This window comes from Petaurus breviceps, unplaced genomic scaffold, assembly GCF_028583685.1.
Source record: "Petaurus breviceps papuanus isolate PSGF00001 unplaced genomic scaffold, PetGlider_PUasm1.0 38, whole genome shotgun sequence".
NCBI classification, from domain to species: Eukaryota; Metazoa; Chordata; class Mammalia; order Diprotodontia; family Petauridae; genus Petaurus; species Petaurus breviceps.
The window spans coordinates 1-21,699 of NW_027186304.1; the positions used below are offsets into that span (position 1 = coordinate 1).

At 40.7% G+C, this 21,699-nt stretch overlaps 1 protein-coding gene across 2 annotated transcripts in view; it reads left to right on the forward strand.

Moving 5' to 3' along the window:
- Positions 1-150: 150 nt before the first annotated feature.
- The window catches only part of CYB5A (cytochrome b5 type A), a 40,711-nt gene continuing 19,162 nt past the window's right edge, over positions 151-21,699 (forward strand). Inside the window, exon 1 of one of the 2 annotated variants that reach the window (XM_069099558.1) lies at positions 151-417. In XM_069099558.1, coding sequence (XP_068955659.1) covers positions 289-417 — 129 coding nt within the window. In that variant the 5' untranslated portion in view covers positions 151-288. The remainder of the gene's footprint in view (positions 418-21,699) is intronic. The other variant, XM_069099557.1, reaches the window with a different exon arrangement.

The following is a 21,699-nucleotide window of genomic DNA, read 5'->3' on the forward strand; positions in this document are numbered from 1 at the left end:
CCCCAACCCGACCTCCCGATCTGCGTCCTCCGCGTTTCCAAGAAGAGCATCGCTCTCGGCCAATGAACGACCAGCGCGCGGGGCGGCAGAGAGATCACGTGGCAGGTGGGCGTGCTCAGGGCTCCCCGAGACCTGAGTGACAGGGTCAGCGGCCAACCGGAGCGCCGTGTCCTCCCCACCTTTTCAGGGGCCCGCCCCTTCTGGACCGACCTGGGGAGTCGGGAGAATGTCCAGGGTCAGAGTCCGGGGAGCCTAGGGCCGCGCCGCAGCATCTCTCCGTGGGCCGCGATGGCGGAGCAGTCGGAAGGGAAGGTGAAGTACTACACGCTGGAGGAGATCCAGAAGCACAACCACAGCAAGAGCACCTGGCTCATCCTGCACTACAAAGTCTACGATCTGACCAAGTTCCTGGAGGAGGTGAGCTGCCCGCGGCTCGGGGCCGCCCGCGGCTGCCGCCCTGCTCGTGTGGCTGAGGCGGGCAGCCCGAGCGGGGCAGGGAGGGGGCGTCCCTCTCCCATCACTCTCGCCCTGGGCTGAAAGGAAATGGGGGGCGATGGGAGGCCCTCCCTCTGTCACCGCCGAAGAGGCGCTTCTCGGTGCGCGTGGGATTTCCGCGTCGCGTCTGCAATTGCCGACGAAAAGTTTGAAAGGTCTTTTAGGTCCCGGGGGGATTCGGAGCCTCGGGTGGGAGACCCCGCCCCAGGAACTCGCCAAACCCGTCCCTGTGCGGGTTGGGCTGGGCTTTCTTCTCTTTTTTTTTTGGCACCTTTTCCACTCGAGCTTAATTCGGGAGCAGAAGCTCCTCTGGTGTCGCCTCCCTAGGAAAGAGCAGGGCAGATTAGGGGACGCGTAAAAGGGCCTGGTGCCTCTCGAGGGCGGGCGTCATCTCATCCCGAGGCTCGTTGTCCGCCGTGTCCGGGACCCAGGGTTGTCAGCATCTCCTAGGGGGTAGGGGGGGGGTCGGCTTCCAGAGCTCGGGAGAGGAGAGCTTCCTCGCGTGGTGAGGGCGGTGACGCGTCTCCGCTTAGACTGTGACCCCTTCGACTGTAGCCCTGAAAGGGCGGGGCTCCACCTGTGCAGGGCCGCACACGGAGCGTGCTGGAGATGGTGACGCGTCTCCGCTTTATAACCTGCAGGAACATCCCTTTGCTGTATGTGTAGGACACAGACTGTAATCGCCACCTGTGCAGGGCCGCACACGGAGCGTGCTGTGACCGGACCAGCTGATGGTTGCGCTCGGACCCTTCCCGCAGAGCAGCAGCAATGCTCAGTGTCTGTACAGGACCCCACGCGCGCCGTCCGTCCTCCGCACGGTCCGGCGTCGGGCTTGGGCTAGGTCTCTGGCGCGGGAGGCCGGGTCGGAGCTCATGTCTTCCTGACTCCAAATGTAGCACTTTGTCTGCGGGAGCGTCCAGATAACAGTAACTCCCAAGTCTGAAAGTGTCAATTACTGACGGGAGTCTTTGTCTTGGGATACAATTCGCTTACATTAACTAGACAGGCACGTTACACAGCACTCTGAAATCTTGGATGAGCACAGCTAGCTCTGTATTCGGTTAAACTTACGAAAGTAAGTAACCACTTTGTCTTAGTTTATATAAAGAACATTTCCCTGTCGTGAGTTTGACACCCAGTGGTAAACCCTTTACTTCATAGCATATCTGACTCAACATCCAATGTAATGAGGAGATAAATGAATGTGTCCTGATAGAATTAAAACTCTGCAAGAAGCAGTGTAAGTTTTGAGGTCTGCTCTTCTACATAGAAGAGGAGGCATCGCTTAGTCAAATACTTGGATTCCTTCAGTGATGTTAACAGCCAGCAATTTAAGGTTGGAAAAGCACTTTACAAATATTAACTCGATTTTTCCCTCAGAACAACTTAGCGAGGGAGCTGCTATGATTATGTCCGTTTTACAAGTGAGAAATAAAGAAATTTGCCCAGAATCATAGAACGGGGTAAGTATCTGAAACGAGATCAGAATTTAGGACTTCCAGACTCCAGGTTGAACATCCTATCCACTACCATTTCACTTCAAACCATCATAAGAACAAAGGAGTTGTTATTATTCCCAGTTAGATTACTCTCTGGCTTAACTGCCCCAAATACCTGTTTGCGATAACCTCTTTTTCTTCTTCTCTAATCATTTATATTATTTAGATTTGAATTTTATTTTTCTTAAAAATTATATTTCTCTTTTTCTTTTATTATTATATTATTTTTCTTCTGAAGTCCTTTTCTTCATTTGGAATAATAATGATAAGAAGCATTAACATTTTCGAAGTGCTTTACATATGTTAATTTGTTTGATCCTCACAAAATCCTTGTGATATTGGTGCTATTATCCCATTTTATAGATAAGGAAACTAGTTAGAAGCTAAGTCCAGGGTCACACAGCTAGGGTAAGTGTCTGCCTCCTGCTGCTTGGGTCTTCTGACTCCCCTGGGCCACTGGACTAATTCATAGTGATCTAGAAAGAGTTAAATTCAGGAAAAGCTGGGTTCAAATATTGCCTTTAATACTTATTATTTGGGTGACTTGTGGGCGAGTCACTTAAACCTCACTGAGCTTCAGTCTTCTTTTCTGTGAAATGAGGGGCTTGAAGTAGGTGGCCTGTGAGTTTCCTTCCAGCCTCGAGTCTATGACTGAGAATGTACATTTTGTAAGGTTTTCATTTAAAAAATCAATTTACTCAAGCAAAGTGAGGTAAAAAGTGTTAATAGATAGTCAGAAAAATGCAAGCCTAAACAGTTTTCCATATAACCTATGTAATTTGTAAAGTGATTTACTTAAATTCTTCAAGAGTTTGTGATTTGATACAGATAGGTTCCCCTGCCACCTATGTAGTTGCAACTCCTGTGTTCCACCTGATGATGAGATTGTATATGGATAACAGACATAACATCATTGACCAGTATTCAGTCATTCCAGCTAGATGATACTTACTGGATCTTATGCTCTGCTAGAATAGCCAAATCAGATATTTAGAGCTGAAAGAGACCTTAGTAATCCATTGAGTCCAGTCCTCTAATTTTACACATGAGAAAGGAAGTGGTCTGACTATTCCTGGTACCTGGAACTCTCCCTCATCTCCCCCTCCTGAAATTTGACTCCCTTCAAGTCCAAGGTGAGGTCCCGACTTCTAGAGAACCCTTTACCTTCTCCTTAATTGTTTGCAGGTTGTCTTAATCACTAATATGTGAGTTCCCTGAGAGCAGGGACTATTTGTTGCCTTTCTTTTGTATTTCCATTGCTTAGTATAGTGCCTGGCACATACATATTAGGCTCTTAATAAATATTTGACAAAATGAGTAAAGTTCTTTAGACTCCAAAGCCAGCGTTCTTTCTGTTGCAAAGTAATAGATTAAAAGGATTATTTTAAATTCTGTATCACTAAAATCTCTTGCTGCCATACCAAACCTACCAAATAATTTTTTCTCTAAAAACTTTTTAGCATTCCTTTTCAAGGGAAATTACTCAGGGAGGTGACAAAGGGAAGAAAACAAAGACCTCCTTTAAATGTCATCACAGTCTCTTTCTGAGATTCCTCTTTAAAAGGCTACAGAGACAAGGGTATTAAACAAAAGTCCTCTGAGGTAAAGAACAAACTGTTCTTTGAAAGATGAGCTAAAAACAAGTTTTCTTTAAACAAGTTTTCTTTCTCTGCTTACCCCAGTAATTTCATTGCTTTCTATTTGAAAGTATATTGTAGAGAATTCTCAAGCAAATTGAAATAAACTCTTTTTTCATTCTTAAAGGCTTTACTGATACTTGATCATTAAAAAGAAGTAGTTCTAGAATTAGCTTTTGTGTGGTGTTTCACAATTTATTTCTCCTGATAGAATGCAGAATGTTGACTGCTTCCAGGATCTTAAGCAGCTTTTTGTGTGCTTCCTGTCATTTGTGTTGTATACATCTTCTTCCTCCCTTTGTTATACTCGTTTATTATTTGAACATGAGCTCAGCTAAGTACAAGCAGCCATAGAACACAAAGAATTTTATACTGTTGAGGACCTTAAAGTTGTAATCATAAGCTTTACACATACCACAAGAACCACTTAAGCATTCAGCTTTGTGGGACTGATTGTAATACAATAAAAAGTGAAAGAATTAGCTAATTCTTTGCTGTAATTTTTGTGTTTATCAACATGTTATCTCTTGCTCATGAAATTAAACTTGTTTCCAGTAGCCACTGTACCAAGTCCAGCTTTTCCTGTCATGTCTCCACCTGTTTTCTATTAACTTCCAATATGTACCCTTTATTCTAATAAAGCTGTTCTTAATCACTGTTAGCTTTTGAACATCTAACTCATTCTCATCCTGTGCTTTTTTTTTTTAGAAAAAAATTAATACCATACTCTGCAATTTAGGCACAAATGTGCCAGAAACAATTCTTAGTAATTTATCATTATCCTAAATTCAAACATTTTCTGTTTGAGAGAGAGATGTTTAAACAGCAAAATCCCCTCTTGCCCTCAGACATGTGTCTAACACGTCAATTTGAAATAACATTTATAGGAATTTTGAACAAGGAAAAGGTCATAATATGATAAAATGCCATTTTTGGTTAATAGTCTCCATGTAATAAAACGTTAGTCGATTAATCTCCTAAAGCTAGTCAGTTCCTTTTTTACCTGCCATTTCAAGGATTCTCCTGATGTGATCAAAGAGATCTCTTTGTGATCAATATTCTAATCACTTCAGAATGGGGAATGAGAGCATGTCTCCTATGTGTAACTAGATAAGACTTTTTCCTTATCAATTTGGGTACTACCATTAATCCATTTTCAGTTAGGTGGCAGTGGATAGAGCACTGGGCTTGGAGTCAGGAATACTTGAGTTCAATCTAGACATTAGCTGAATGACCCAGGGCAAACCATTTAATCCATGTTTGCCTCAGTTTTCTCATCTGTAAAATAAGGATGATGCACCTGCCTGTCAGGGTTGTTAGGAGGAACAAATGGATTGATGATGGTAAAGTACATAGCCTATCATTAAGAGCCACATAAATGTTAGCTACTAGGAACCTTAGCCTTTGTTCTTGACCTTTTTACATACTTTTCCTACTGGGAAAAGTCAGGAAAGGACTTTAAACTTGAGAAATATTGTTATTTCTTAACGTTTTCAGTTGGACTTTAAAGAGGCTTTTAATTAGCTTCCTTACTTTTCTGTGCTTCGCTTGTAATTCTCTCTTTTATGCTGTCCTCTTATTCACATCCTAACTCATTTTTCAGGGCCCTCCACAAATACACACATGAACTGCTAGAGTTGTGAGGACTCTTGAAGATCATCCAATCTCACAACCTCTTTTATGCTTTCCTCTAAATCACATGGTAGAAACACAAACACTATTGATAGCAAAACTAGGGCATCAAAAAGAAGTTTATTGAGGAGAAATCCAGAGGAATTGAACACTTCTGGCCAGAAGTGGACTCCTCCTTTCTTTGGGAAGGAGGAATGGGGGATACAAGAGTGCAGACACTCCCTTTGGAGGATGGATGAGCTAGTTCTCGTTCCCTTCAGGGTTCCGTTTTCCCACGTGCCCCTCCCGTTAATCGTACATTATTGCTAATGAGGCTCTAATTCTATGCTGGACGCGTCGGATAATATACATGAAGTTTATTAAGCATGCGCAGTAGTAACTCTCGAATACTCAGTCGTTAACCCCTCACTAGTTTAGATCAGACCTGTCCTTATCTTTGCCTAAGAGTCTCAAGGCTGCTGTCAGCTTTCTGATTGGTTGGGTCCACCTGCTCTCTGCTAACTCTAGTAAGTTTAGCAATTCTGTAGAAACCCAACTGCAACTGTTTCTCACAATTTATTATCAATAGTCTTTAGTAGTTTTTAGCAGTTCTGTGGAAACGACCCTTTGCTATCTCTCACACACATCTTGCTCGTTTTTCAGGATCCACCCCAGGTGCACACATGAACTTAGAGTTGTGAGGAACATTGAAGGTCATCCAATCTCACAGCCTCTTCCTACAGACGAGGAAATTCACAGGCCCGGAAGCCTATGCTCACAGCCTCATGTATAGTGTTCATAAAATCGCCAGCTGCTCTAGTCTGTGCCAACGTAGGTACCCCACCTTGGTGTCTCTCCCTTCTCTGCTTCTGCTGGCCATTTCTGCTTTGAGATACATCATTTTAAATATTTCCTTTTCAAAGTTCCCTAGGACTAAACACTTGATCCTTCTGGAATACTTCTCCCTTGTAATAGGCAGCAACAGAGTTTATTGGACATCTCATGCTGGGAAACTGAGTAATGTTTGGTTTGCCCTTGTGTTGGTGGCCAGATAGGGCCCTGTCTTTGGGTAATGACTTCCCTTTCTGCTTTTTTGTCTCTTACTATGTACTACTATCTGTCTTGACCAATGTTAGCTCCTCATTGGACTCGCTACCCTCTCACACTGTCTTTGATTTATCCTTTATGCCACTGCTAAAGTTATCTATTCTGTTGCTTTGATCCTGTTACCCATCTCTTTTAAAGGTTGGTGACTGCCTGTTGTATGTACTGTTTAATTTTGAAAAATAGCTCCTTAACCCAGTCCTACCTTTCAAAAGTAGTGAGTTAGTCTTGCAAAGATTAGCTTTGTCTCCTACAACCCCCACCAACTCACATGTTTTTTTTTTTCTTCTTTAAAAAGAAATTTTATCCTCTTCAAGTTTGAAGAAGATTAATGAGAGAAGAGCTGGCTGCTTTCTTTGCCCTGCCTGACTGGAACCTCTAGGTTTCTCCTCTATTTTTTTCCCTCAGTTATGGAAAGATCTACCTATCCCTAGAATATACTTGTATTTGACTTGCATGTGACCTGTTCATTTCATGGAGTTATGAAGTATTAGAGCTGGAAGAGATCTTTTAGAATATCTAGTCCAGTCCCCCTCATTTTATAGAAGAAGAACCTGAGATTCAGTGACTTGCCAAATATCACACTTCTGGTATATGACGGAGCCAGGGCCTGATCCTAGGTCATACTGTGCTGTGTAGTTTTTGTTCTTTTATACATGCCATTACTCTGTAGGCATGCTCATGCTAATGTGTCCATTTTTAAGTACAAGCTTCAAATTGTTTAGTGCCATGCAAAATTTGGTGTTCATTTAGTACTTTTGATTAATGATATATGTCCCTCCAGATCATGTTGAAAGCATGGGGTGGTTGGAGAAAAGCCACCTCCTCCCATTAAGGATGCTAACTGTTTATTGGGAGCTCTTTGAGGGATCTCTTCCTTAATGGAATAATAAACCAAAGAAAGTATTCAGAGAGTGGACTAGCAGCCAGAGATCTGTCCACTAGTGAACAAGAATTGGATTGGAAAACAGGAATTGGATGTGTAACTTTCTGTAGGAGTCAAGAGAATGATCAAATCATGGGCAGTGGTGCATTCCCCCTTCTGTCTTTAAATATAGGCATTTTTGCATCATGAGATTGAATTGGAGTCTAATAATACCAAAATAAACACATTTAGGAAGATAAAAGTTTTGTGTTTTATTTTGTTTTCAAAGAAGAAAAGCAGAAATTTGAGTGAAGCACTGCCCATTCTTAATAACACTTTAAATAGCAGCAAGGTTTTGATTACTCATGGATGCTTAATAAAAGGAAGATTATGAGCTTCATTGTCTAAATATTTCACCTTTGGACTCAGGACATGAAATTGAACCTAGGTTTCTTTATTTTGTGCTTGCGAAACTTAGTTTTTTTTTCCTGTATCTTATTACATTGTTATCTGAGCTAATACCTGCAGGATTTTGAAGGATAATTACTTGAAATTAAAGCTTGTGTTATTTAGGCCAACAAAAAATTGATTATGGTTTAGTTTTTCTCTTCTCTGTAAGTTTGTAAATTTGTACAATTCTGAGAAACTTAATTAAAAAGTATCACATAATAACAATAATAGCTGATAGGTGCCATGTATTGTGCTAATTGCTTTACAAAAATCTCATTAGATTGTGAAAAATGATGGGTACATTAGCTTTTTACTTTTGATTCCAAGGTTTCTCACCTGTGTGTTACATTTGGCAAGTCACTTAGCTTTCCTGAGTTTCCATTTACTCATCTGTAAAATGAGGATGTTGGTCTCTGAGGACTCTTGCTCTACATCTGTGAGCTTCTTGAATCATGAAAAAGATTTTGCCTTTATAGGATGGCAAGGCCTATTTTCTTGTTCATTTTTTTTCCAAAAATGTAATTAATCAATTTTTAGTTTTCAACATTCATTTCCATAAGATTTTGAGTTTTGAATTTTCGCCCTCACTCTCTTCTTCCCCTTCCCCAAGATGATGAGCAATCTTTTATAGGCTTTACTTACACATTCATACGAAACATTTTCACTTTAGTCATGATGTAAAGAAGAATTAGAACTAATGGGAGGAACCACAAGAAAGAAGAAACAAAACAAAACAACAAAAGAAAGGAGAGTGAATAGTATGCTTCCATCTGCATTCAGACTCCAAAGTTCTTTCTCTAGGTGTGGATAGCATTTTCCATCATGAATCTGTAGGAGCTGTCTTAAATGCCTGCATTGCTGAGAAGAGCTAAGTCTGTCAAAGCTAGTCATCACACAATGTGACTGTTACTGAGCACCATATTCTCCTGGTTCTGCTCATTTCATTCTGCATCGGTTCATATAAATCCTTCCAGGTTTTTCTGCAGTCTGCCTGCTCATCATTTCTTATAGTGCAATAGTATTCCATTACATTCATATACCACAGCTTATTCAGTCATTCCCCAATGGATGGACATCTTGTCAATTTCCAATTCTTTGACACCACAAAAAAGCTGCTATAAATATTTTTGTACATGTGGAACCTTTTCCCATTTTTATGAACTCTTTGGGATACAGGCGTAGAAGTGGAATTGCTGGGCATGCACAATTTTATAACCCTTTGGACATTTGCTCTGTTAATCCAAATTGCTCTCCATAGTGATTGGATCAGTTCACAACTCCACCAACGATGTTTTAGTGTTCCAATTTTCACACATATTCTCTAATATTTATCATTTGCTTCTTTTGTCATGTTAGCCAATATGATAGGTGTGATGTGGTACATCAGAGTCATTTTGATTTGCATTTCTCTAATAAATAGTGATTTAGAGCATTTTTAATATGACTATAAATAGCTTTTTTTTTTCTTTTTTTGCTTTTTTGGAGGGAGGGAAGGTAGGGCAATTGGGGTTAAGTGACTTGCCCAAGATCACACGGCTAGTTTTGTGTTAAGTGTCTGAGGCTGGATTTGAACTCAGGTCCTCCTGACTCCAGGGCCAGTGCTCTATTCACTGTGCCACCTAGCCGCCCCTATAATAGCTTTAATTTCTTCTTCTGAAAACTACCTGCTCATATCCTTTGACTATTTATCAATTGGGGAATGATTTGTATTCTTATAAATTTGACTCAGTTCTCTATGTGGTTTAGAAATGAGGCCTTTATCAGAGACACTGGTTGTAAAATTGTCTCCCAGTTTTCTGCTTTCTTTCTATTGTTGTTTGTATTGGCTTTGTGCAAAACCTTTTCAATTTAACGTAATCAAAATTATACATTTTGCATTTCATAATGTTCTCTTTCTCTTGTTTGATCATAAATTATTCCTTTCTCCATAGATCTGACAAGTAAACTATTCCTCGTTCTCCTAGTCTGCTTATAGTATCAGTCTTTATCGAGCACCCCAGAGTCCCCAGGGTGTCGCTGCCACCACAGGTTCTTAGATCTGCTTTGTTAAAGGAAAGCAACTCAAAATGGGTTCACAAGCTTACTTTAATCAGTCAAATATGTATCGTTTACCTAGTTCATGGGAAAGAGGTCAGCATCCCGAACTTCAGAGTATACAGACAGAATTATCAAGACAGAGAAACAGATCAAGTAGACAGGTTTCCATGCTGTCCAACCATTACATCCATACCAAACAACATCTGGGTTTTTCAAAGCTGGGGGGCTCTGGACAACGGCTTCCCATGGTTTCATCTGATCAAATCACAGAACACTTCTCAAAGTGAGCCCCAAAGCAAAGCCTCACATCAGGGATTATATAGCCTTCTCCTGGCTCAGAGAATGTAACCACCCTCTTGACCCACTGCCCAATCACACAGCATCAAGGTGTGGGCATTCCTGGAAACAAAGCCTCCTGCCACAGGCTCCATGTGACCACATTCAGCCTAGTAGGAGGAAGAGTATATTTTCAAATCAAGGAAGGTTCTCAAAGGGCCTAGGGGCAGTGAAGATCTTTAAATTTGCATTTCCATTACAGTCATGTATCCATTTTGACTTCATCATGGTATATGGTATAAGATGTTGTTCTGTGCTTAGTTTCTGACATACTATTTTCTAGTTTTCCCAGTTTTTGTTAAATAGTGAGTTTTTATCCTAGAAGCTACAGTCTTTGTATTTATCAAATATTAGATTACTATAGTCATTGACTTACTATAATCATTGTCTTGCATACCTAACCTATAACCAACAAATTTTTAAAATTTTTTAAATTATATAGTATTAATAATAGTATATATATTTAAACATTTGATTTTAAAACTTGGAATTCCAGATTCTTTCCCTTCTTCCCTTGTCACCCACCCTTACTGGGAAGATAAGCAGTTCAGTATAGGTTGTACATGTGTGGCTAATGCAAAACAATAACATAGTAGATATATTGTAAAAGACTGACTCTATTTCCCTCCCTCCTATCCCACCTCCCACTTGTTCTATTCTCTACTTTGATCCTGTCCCTTTTCAAAAGTGGTGCTTCCAACTTCCCTCCCCCCCAGCCTGCTCTCCCTTCTATCATCCCCCCTCTCATCCCCTTCTCCCCTACTCACCTGTAGGGTGAGATACCCTATTTAGAGTGTATTTCGTTCCCTCCCTGAGCCAAATTCATTGGAAATAAGGTTGACCCATTCCCTTTTGCCTTCCTATTCTTCCACTCCATTGTGACCATTTTCCCTTTCCTCTTCTATATGAGATAGTTTACCCCATTCTGTCTCTCCCCATCTCCTCTCATTATATTCCCCTCTCACCTCTTAATTTCACCTTTTAAGTATCATCCCTTCCTGTTAAATTGGTCCTGTGCCCTCTATGTATACCTGTAAACATATGCCCATAAACCCTGATATATATATGTATATACATATATATTCCCTTCAACTACTGAGAAAGGTTTCATAAGTTACAATTATTGTTTTTCCATGTAGGAATGTTAATAGTTCAACTTTGATAAGTTCCTTATGATTTCTTTTCCCTGTTTACCTTCTCATGCTTCTCTTGCTTCTTGTATCTGAATGTCAAATTTTCTATTCAACTCTGGTTTTTTCAACAAGAATTCTTAAAAGTCCTTTATTCCACTGAATGACCGTATCTTCCCCTGAAACATGATACTCAGTTTTCCTGGGTAGGTGACTCTTGGTTTTAATCCCAGTTCCTTTCACCTCCGGAATATCATATTCCAGGCCCCTCGATCCTTCAGTGTAGAAGCTGCCTGATTGTGTTTCTACAACATTCAAATTGTTTCTTCCTGGCTGCTTGTAATATTCTCTCCTTAATCTGGGAATTCCGGAACCTGGCTATAATATTCCTAGGAGTTTTCTTTTTGGGATCTTTTTAAGGAGGTGATTGGTGGATTCTTTTAACCTCTGTTTTGCCCTCTGGTTCTAAAACATCACGGCAGTTTTCTTTGAGAACTTCCTGGAGGATGGTTTCTAGGTTCTTACTTTGATCATGGCTTTCAGGTGTAGTCCAATAATTTTTAAATTATCTCTCCTGGATCTATTTTCCAGGTCAGTGGTTTTTCCCATGAGATATTTCACATTGCCTTCTATTCTTTCATTTGTTTGGATCTGTTTAACAGCATCTTGATTTCTCATAATGTCATTAGCTTCCATTTGCTCCAATCTAATTCTGAAGCAATGATTCTCCTCATTGAGTTGTTGAGATTCTTTTTCCACCTGGCAAATTTGGCTTTTTAAGGCATTCTTCTCCTCATTGCCTTTTTGAGCCTCTTTTGCCATTTGAGTAAGTCTGTTTTTTAAAGTTTTATTTTCCTCAATCAGGCTGTTGACTCTCATTTGATAATTTTCTTGCATCGTTCTCATTTCTCTTCCCAATTTTTCCTCCACTTCTCTTATCTGCTTCTTAAGGTCCTCTATGGCCTGTAACCAGCTCGTATTTTCCTTTGAAGCTTTTGGTGCAGGATTTCTGCCTTCACTGTCTTCCTCCTGTTCCATGCTTTGCTTCTTTTTGTCCCCAAAATAGGAGTCTAACGTTGAATCTTCTGTCTGCTTTGTTTCCTTTGCCTGGTCATGTTGCCCCTCAGTCACTTGACCCCTGGGTTTTTTGCCACAGTCGGACTCTGCCACCAGACGGGGAGCTTTCATCCCAAACGCTGGTGGTTTCTCAGCTGCCGGAGGTATTAGATGGGTGCCTTCTCTGAGGCCTCCACATGCTCTGGCAAGCTGGTCACACACCCCAGGACCTCCACCCTAGACTGCAATCCAGATCCAAGAAGGTTAAAGCAAGAGCGATTACCCCTCAGACTGGTGCTTGCTCCCCCTACACTCTCCAGGCCAGGAGCTGAAGCTGCCATGTGGGATTGGCTGTTCTCAGGGGCTTCTCACCCCGGGGGCAAAAGCCACACACTTGCACTTACTGGGTCCCAAAGTCCATACTGCACTTTGCACACTTTCACTTTGTCCTCCTCATTTATGTGTTGATAAATCTGGAAACGGCCACAGCTGCTGCTGATCTGGGGTCCCTCAGGCTTGTGGCTGGTCAGGCCCACCCTCAGGGTGGGGCTGGGCTGGGCTCCCAGAGCCATGCGCTGTGATTCCTGCTGTTCTGCCGGGCTGTCCTCAGTGGGAGGTTAGCTTCTCTGTGTCATTTTGTGGGTTCTGCTGCTCCAAAGTTTGTTTAGAGTCCCCTTTTTACAGGGATGGGGGAAGGTGGAAGCCAGAGCATCAGGGAGGTCCTGCTTCTATTCCGCCATCTTGACTCCACCTTTCTTGTTCATTTGTAAAAATTAGAACAGCAATTTTGCTTTTTTTTTTTTTGCTTTTTGGAGGGGGAAGGTAGAGCAATTGGGGTGAAGTGACTTGCCCAAGGTCACATTCCTAGTTTTGTGTTAAGTGTCTGAGACTGGATTTGAACTCAGGTCCTCCTGACTTCAGGGTGGGTGCTTTATTCACAGTGCCACCTAGCCATCCCAGAAAAGCAGTTTCTAAACACCAGTAATTCCTTTAGGGATTTTGTTTGTATTTGTTTCTGTCCTCAGCTTGTTGGACATTGAACTCTGATCCGGGCTGAGAGCTGTATTTGGTGACTTCTCTGGGTGTCACAAGCAGTATTCTCTCCCCTTCTTTCCCTCCCATCTTGATCTCCCTTCTTCCCACTTTACCCCATCTTCCTTCTCCTTCCTTCCTGTTTCACTCTTTTGTTTCATAATCTGTCCCCTTTTTTCCCTCTCACCTTCTATTTCCTCCTCCATTTTGGTAACAGCTGTTTTTATACTCGTGCTATTGAAACTGCTTTATTTCTTTATTTTATGGCTGTTCATGTGGTATAGGAACAGAGACCAGACACCAATCAAGATTGGTACAGATCACTATATAACTTGCACCAGGGGCATCTGGGAAATTGGAAGCTTTTAGGGTTCAGTTAATATAACAAGTGATCCTTACTGTATATATTTTAAAATAGCTTTGCTCTATTGTAACCCCTTAGAGTTGTAGTCTGGCTTTCACTTTCTGCTAAAACTGCTTTGTCAGAAGTCACAAATGAATTCTTTTAAAAGATAGCCTGGCGTTTGGTTCTCTGGCCCTACCCAGTTGTTGAAATGGGCCGTCTCTGCTTTAGACACTCCTCATATCTGGAATCTTCCTTGCTAGAAACATGCAGCTTCCTTGATGGTTCTCTGCTTACATCATTAGACTTAGGGAACTAAGTGATCATCCCTACTGAAGACTCCTCTCTTATCCATAAAACCTCTAGGTTTTTTTTAGGTTCCTGAGCTGTCCCAATACATGGAGTAACATGGACCCAGGGGTCTCTACCAGTGAATCAGGAACGACATCAAAAATTGATGTCACCAAGTGTCAAGTATGAGGGGGAAACCTCTCATAGTATCGTTGTAGATTTTCTGCCTCCTGCCACAGCCTGAAGGTTGTCATATTAGAGGCTCCAAATAACCCTATAACCCTCCTACATTCTTAACTTCCTAACAGTTGAGATTTAGAGTTGAAAGGAATTGTAGAGGGCATCTAGACCAAGCCCAGAATTTTTAGTGAAAACGATGGCAGAACCAGGTTTTGAACCTAATTTCACCCAATTTCAAATCCAGTGTTTTTAATATGGTATCAAATTATCCCCTTGAAGAGGAGTATTAACTTTTCCTTGCTCTCCATGTGTTTTGGAAGAAGGATCTTAAGTCTTTTGTCTGGGGGTGCTAGAGCAGAGGTTCTCCAAGTGCGGTCCATGCACCCCTGGGAGTCCCCAAGACCCTTGTAAGGTATTTGCAAAGACAAAACTATTTTCAGAATAATACTAAGAAATCATCTGCCTCTTAAGATAGTCTTCCCTTTTCCAACTACATATTTGTATGATGGTGAATTTTCTTCATATATTTCAACCAAAACAATGTATTGCAATAAATTGGATGCACAAATAGATATGTGAATCCAACTGTTAAACCAAAAATTAAAAAGATTTGCAAAAATTTGTACAACAGTGCCTTCCCACTAATTTTGTTTTGTAAATAGTTATTTTTCATAAGATGTTTTTTATATATTATAGGTTTATTGTTATTTTTAAGTGAATTAATATATATTTAAAATTATGTCATTTAGATTTTGAATACAGCAAATATTAATATTACTCACATAAAATAAAAACTCCTTGGATTCCTCAATTTTTAAGAGCATAAAAGGGTCCTCTTTCATTTTCAAATGAAGTGTTAATTGTAAAGAGACCCTTATACCAAAAATCTTGAGAACTGCTCTGCTATAATAACCTAACAGGTTAGGGAAGAGGAAAGACTTGATAGCTTATCTTCAAATATTGGAAGGACTGTATGGTAGAAAAAGCATTAGACCTAGGCCTCAGAGGGTTTAACAGTAGGGTAAAGATTATAGAGAGGCACATAGACAGGAAGGAAAGACTTGTTAACAATTAGAACAATGTCAGCCCTCAACTTTTGTGGGGATAAAGTTTCTAGAAAATGGTCTGAAAGTCAAAAAAGCAAATGTTGATACACTGATTCTATAAGAGATAGGAGGCTCAATTCCTTTGACCAGTAAAGACTATAATCTTTTTCTAGAGATTGATGAAAATATACTACTCCACATACAGTTCATCATAACAAAATCTTAATTCTGAGAATATGTACTTTTTCTAACATAGTAACCATGAAATAACACCGAAAGTGCAGTATGTAAAATTGGCTAACATGCAAAACATTTTTTCTCACCAGTAATTCCCTAGAATTCTGTGACCTTTTGTGCTAACATCTCAATAAAAATAATGAGTTCAGACAATATTCACTTTTCATCACTTAGGAAATGTACAGTATTTGTAACTTGCCCAGGGTAACACAAGATTCTCTACAAAGATTCTCAAAAGAATGGAACAGAGATAACTTTGATAAACCTCTTGTTAACATCAAGTGAATGATAAACAATGAAATGCCTTCCATGTGACAAGAACTATGCTAGTGGATGGGGATACCAAGGCAAAAGTGAAATCATTCTTCCCTCAGGGAGATACCTTTGTCACAGTCATGGAGAAGGTCAGATATGGACCCCAAGTCAAAGAGCATAGCTCTCTTGATGGTGGAATTCTCTAGGTGCTCTTCTTTGTGAATGACACACTGTTTGCATCAAGCTCCAGGACACTGCGTAACATTGCCATGGAGGTTTCATAATCACTTAAAAGAGTTTGGCTTAACTATCTACCCAGAAAAGCAACCTGGATGAAAAATGCCTATTCCCTGTACCAGGGACAGGCATAAGGACTGGGCCTGTGATTTCATTAGTGTAAGAAACTCCCTCTACTAGTGTAGGTCATTGCCTTCCATTCGACTTTATAGTTGTTAAAAGTTGCTTAGGACAGAGAGGATAGGTGAATTGCTAAGGGTCGTACAGCTAGTATGTGTGAGAGGTGAGTCATTTACTGAGGTCTTCATGTTATTACTGAAGAAGAATATTACTATTACTGCTTCCTATTATTACTCTTTGTCCACAATTGCACCTTGGCTATCATTGCTCAAACTGTATGAATAAGTAAATCAGCATACAGCTGATTTATTAGTATATTTATCTTGGTTAGATGGTATAAATAGACAATAAACTAGACCCAAAATTTATCAGAAATAGTAGAGTGGCTAGGTTGCCTTTAGGAAACTGTAGTGTTTAAGTGACTCTAACTTCATCCTTGAAACAAAGGACCTTTTTCACAATATTAATCTTCCAGTTGTATTATATGACTGAAAGTCATGAATGTCACAGTCTCTAGAGAATGAAAGCTGAAGGAAATAGAGAAACGCATGATGAATGAATAGATTGCAACACATTAAGTAATGAGAAGTGCTATGAAAAATGTTAAATGAATTGTAGTACCAGAGAAGATGTAATACAGTGAGAGCAAGGAAAAATGGATAGTTTAAATGCTCCATTGCTACTTACACAAGATCAAGAGATCTAGAAAAAGACATACATCACCTTTGATGGGCATACTAAAGAGTATTTATGGTAGAGAATCGACCAGACTTGCAGAGGATATGGGGGAACTACAGTCTTCTTTATTGGAGGAAGTGACTGCACCAGTTTTATCGCAGATCTACCAAAACATTGAAGGGCCAGATTTTTTGACTCTTAGACTTTTAAAGCAGAAAAGGACGACAGAAATCATCTAATTCAGTTGCTAAATTATGTGGAGAAGTGACATGACTTGGCCCAAGGTCTCAGTGCCAAAGTAATGGGGGTTAACCAGGCACTGTGGGCTTCCTGAATCACTTTCTTCTACATTCTATTTGTTCAATAGGGATGAATCTCTGGATCATGAAGTCAGTGGGAAAATATGATACAATATACATTTGTTGTGTTTTGTTATATTGTCAGCCAATATTTCTATAAGCTTATAATTAAGTCAAACACATCATTCAATGGATAAATGATCACTTCTTGGGTGCCTACTATGTGCCAGTGCTAAGCTCTGGGAATACAAAGACTATGAAAGATCTTGTATTCAAGAAGTTTCTATATTGCGAAAGACAATGTATACGGATATAAGCATGCAGAAAATATGCAAAATAAAAACAATATAAGTAGCAGATAGTTGGGGAGGGCAGGCATCAGCAGGTGCACAGATCAGGAAAGGCTTTATGTAGAATGTTTTAGGAAGTAAGGAATTCTGTGAGATGGAGGAGAGTTAGTGCAAAATATATACACTGGAAATGGAGTGAAGTGGAAATAAGTGAAGCACAGACAAGGCCTTTTTGACTTCACTGTAGAGTATGGGAAGGAGAGTAATGTCTAAAGAGGTTGGAATAGCAGGTTGGGATCGGGTTGTGAAGGAGGGCTTTAAAAATCAAATAGAAGTTTATATTTTTTTTCCTTTAAGGCAAATGAGATACCACTGGTTTATTGAGGAGAAAGTGATGTGGTTTGACATACATGTAAGGAAAATCACTTTGGCACCTGTTTGGAGAATGGAGTAAGGCAGGAAAACCAAATTACAACCCATTGAATTAGTCTAGATGATTCAAACTCAAACCAAATTGGGTATTATGAGCAGACAGAAGGGGCTACCTGCAAGAAATGTGGTTTTAGAAAAGACAAGATTTGGTGATTGGTTGGATGTTCAGGATAGCACTACTTCTCAGCCATCTGAATGAAATGCAGTCTGTGTTATGACCTCTGTCTCTGGTCCTCATGAGTGTTCACTTTAGCTCAGAACTACCACATCACTTTCTGGCCATCACCATGCTGTGCAGTGAAGCTCCATATTTCCTCTTCTGCCCACCCCACCACCCCTTCCAGCTCTAGCTTTCAGAACAGTAATCATTGTCATTCATTTGCCCTGTGATTCTGTTCACCATTTCTTCTGATTTTCCTGTCCAAAACAGCTGTAATTCTCCCCATATTTGCTTTCTCCTGTTAGAATGAAAGCTTCTTGAGGGCAGGGACTGTCTTGTCTTTGTATCTTTAGTACTGAGCATGTACCTGGCACTAATAAGTACTGAATAAATAGTTCATCATTTATTCATTTATAACACTGCTATGATGAACCTGGGACACAGAAAGATCCCTGGTACCCTTCATTGAAACAGGGGAGTTTTGATAGAGAAGAGATTTTTTGTGGGGATTTTTTTTTGAGGAAAGATACTGAGTTCAGTGGATATTTGAGATATTTATAGGACCTCTAGTTTCAGATTACCATAGGCAATAATGTAAGATGGGATCTCAGGAAAGAGCCTAGATCTGGATATTTAGCTTTTGAAGTCATCTGCCTAGAATGGATCATTAAAACCGTGGGAGTTGATAGGGTCACTAAGTGAGAGTACATAAGAGATCCTTGAGTACATGAGTCAGATCCTTGGGGAACTCTCCCATTTAGGATGTGATTGACTGATGATCCAGAAAAGTAAAATAAGGAGAGGTCAGACAGGCAGAAGGAGGTGTCTCTAAAACCTAGGGAAGAGAGAGTGTGGTCAATGGTGTCAAATATGGCTCAGGGAGGACAGTCTATGAGCAAGCATTTTATTAGGTTCTGGCTATGTGCCAAACATGTGATAAGCCCTGGGAGTACAAACATAGGCAAAGAGAAAGACAGTTCCTGCCCTCAAGGAATTTACATATTCTAATGAGGAGAGCCTATTAAAGGAAGCTGGGTGGAGATGGGGAGAAGGTGGAGAAGGAGCTTCTGTGGTGGCTGATGCAGGGCTAAAGTAATGAAGAGATTTCTGGGGCTTGGTGAAAGGCTCAGGTTGATTTGGGGTGGGGGAGGGATGCAGTGTAATTCTGTGGAATTCAGAGTTTGCCATTAGTTGAAGCTTGATTTCTCTTTAAGGAAGGGAAAAAGCTGTTAAGAGTATAGTAATTTTAGAAATAGATTACTGTTTCCAAAGGAACAATCCCCAGAGTTTATGAATTAATTGTGAAATAAATTATAGGACCTTTGTGCCTTCAATGTTTCAAGTTTCATTTGTCATGTTCCTTGACAGTGAACTAGTGGGTGAACTGGATAGGTCAGTACAGGTTAGAAAACAGAGGAAATGTCAACATAATTTATCAAGAAAAGGGGTCAGAAAGAATATCAGGGAGCTAGAATTATAGCAATAAATTCCTGCTCTATGCTGTGCACTGTGCTGCTCACTGGAAGTAAGAATGCAAAGAATAACAATCATTATTTATAAGAAGTTTCTGTTAATTAGCGAAATGAAGCAACACCTAGAAAATCTCTACTAGTTTGAGAGAAGGAAGATAAAGAATAGAAAGTTTGTTGCTCAAATTGAAAACAAAACTAGATTGAGATAGTTCTTAATCCCAAACATTCTACCTGGGGGCTCCGAGAGATTCTTTTGATGACTTGCCATCTCTTCTGAACTTTGTAAAATCCATGAGGCATGAAGCATTAGTGTTGAATTCATACTCTATTCGTTGGACATATGAAAACTCCAGTAAAGAACTCCTCGTTATGGGCCATCCAGAAAGTATTAATGGCCAAAGTCTGAGTGCTAAGAATATTGGGATGAAGGTGGCAGTGTTGGACATTACGGGTGCTTCGTGTCAGGTTTCTGGAGTTCACAAAAGAAGTTTTCCAGTCTGCACTGCATTACCCAAAGTGTGCTAATGAAAGATCAGTACTCTTCCACTTTTTTCTGGTTGCTTGAAGTATTTTTTGTTTGACCTAGAGGCTCTGGGTTTGCATTTGGAAATTTCTTTTAGGAAGTGAGTCGGTATTTTTTCTGTTTCTTCTTTGCCATCTGATTCTAAGGGATCTGAGCAGTTTCTTCTCAGATTTCTCAAAATACAAAGTCTTGTTTTGGTTGGGCATTCAGGGATCTAATGGGTCTTGTATTTTCTTTTCTTTTTTTTTTTTTTGCAGGGGGCGGGCAGGGCAGTTGGGGTTAAGTGACTTACCCAAGGTCACACAGCTATTAAGTGTTAAGTGTCTGAGGTCAGATTTGAACTTAGGTCCTCCTGACTTCAGGGCCGGTGCTGTATTCACTGAGCTACCTGTGTCTTATATTTTCTAAAGAGTTTTTCTTGCTTCATTTCTTCTGGGATTTCTAGTTAAATTTGTGCTCATGGTATGTTTGTCTTTGTAGCTTTGCTTGTAGATGTTTGGAGTCCTTCTCTTTTTCAGAGTTTATGTCTTGAACATCCCAGTCACCATAATAGCTCTTTATGGTGAGATTCTTCTTTACTTATTCTTCTAGCCTAATTTTTGACTTCAGACGTAATGTTAGAACTGGGCTCTGCAGCACTTCTGGAGGGAAGATTCCAGGATGGTTCTGTTGCAGCTTTCTTGGGGTAGGGTATTTAGTGCTCTTAGAGTGGTTTGATCCAGATTAAAGTCTAATTGATGTTTTTCCTGATCTGAGCTCTCCAAGTTCCTGACCTGAGTTGGCTGTGAGCAACACTAGACTACTGTCAGCTTCAGTCTCTTAGCCAGCCGAGAAGCTTGGAGTGGTTCAGAGTGACAGAACTTGCAGGCTACACTTTTGTTTAGGATTCCTGCCCAGCTTCTTTCTCTGCAGGCTTGGGTTTGGACTAGAAGATGGAACTGACTTTCTGCTCTTCTCCTGGGATCGGAGCCATATACCCACTGCTACTCAGGAACTCACTCCTTCCTTAGTGTAGCTCAGGGCCCGCTCTGGGGGAGGGAAGTTTACCTTTTCAGTGCGCTCTTAATATGCGACCCTGGAATGGAGTAGTGGACAACAGTTTCCAATTGACACCTGTCTCTGCAGAGATGCTTAATATGGATGTGATGGTGCCTTTATATGAATCTGGGACCCTCCTCTTGCCCTGGGACACAGCCTCCCCTTGTGCTGGAATGCTCAGTGTACAGCTCTCCTCACCAGATCCTGTCCTGAGTGTCCACCGACTTTTTTGTCTCCTTATGCCTATGACTTTTTCTTGGATTTTCCTTCCATGATAAGTCTGGTACATTTTTAGACCTATTTAGAGCAGTTGTGGGAGGGGAGAGCTTTCCGTCCTGCTTCCTGATAGTCTCCATCTTAGCTCCAACTCCTCAGTATAGACTTGATGTAAAGGAAAATTTCCTATAATTAGACCAAAAACCAACATAGTCATTCTAGACTGGAGGTCTTCAAGCAAAGGTTGGATGACCCTTTTGTCAGGCATTCAGCAAGCATTTTATTAAGTGCTAGGCCTTGCCAAACTCTGGTTTTACTAAGAAAGACAAAAAGTTCCTTCTCAGAGAACTCACAGTCTCATTGGGGAGATGACATGCATATCTCAAGCTGCAGACAACTGTCAAAACAAGATATATACACGACAAATCAGAGGCAGTCAACAAAAGGAAGGTAGTAACAAAATATGAAGGGGGATCAGGAAAGTCGTTCGTGGAGGATGGCATTTGAGCTGGTACTTTAAAGCGGTGGAGTTGAGGAAGGGGGAGGTATTCCAGGTGTAGGGACAGTTAGGAGTATGATGTCATCAGACATAGGCAGAGTAGGGGGTGGAGGCCAGGCTGTGAAGGGCTT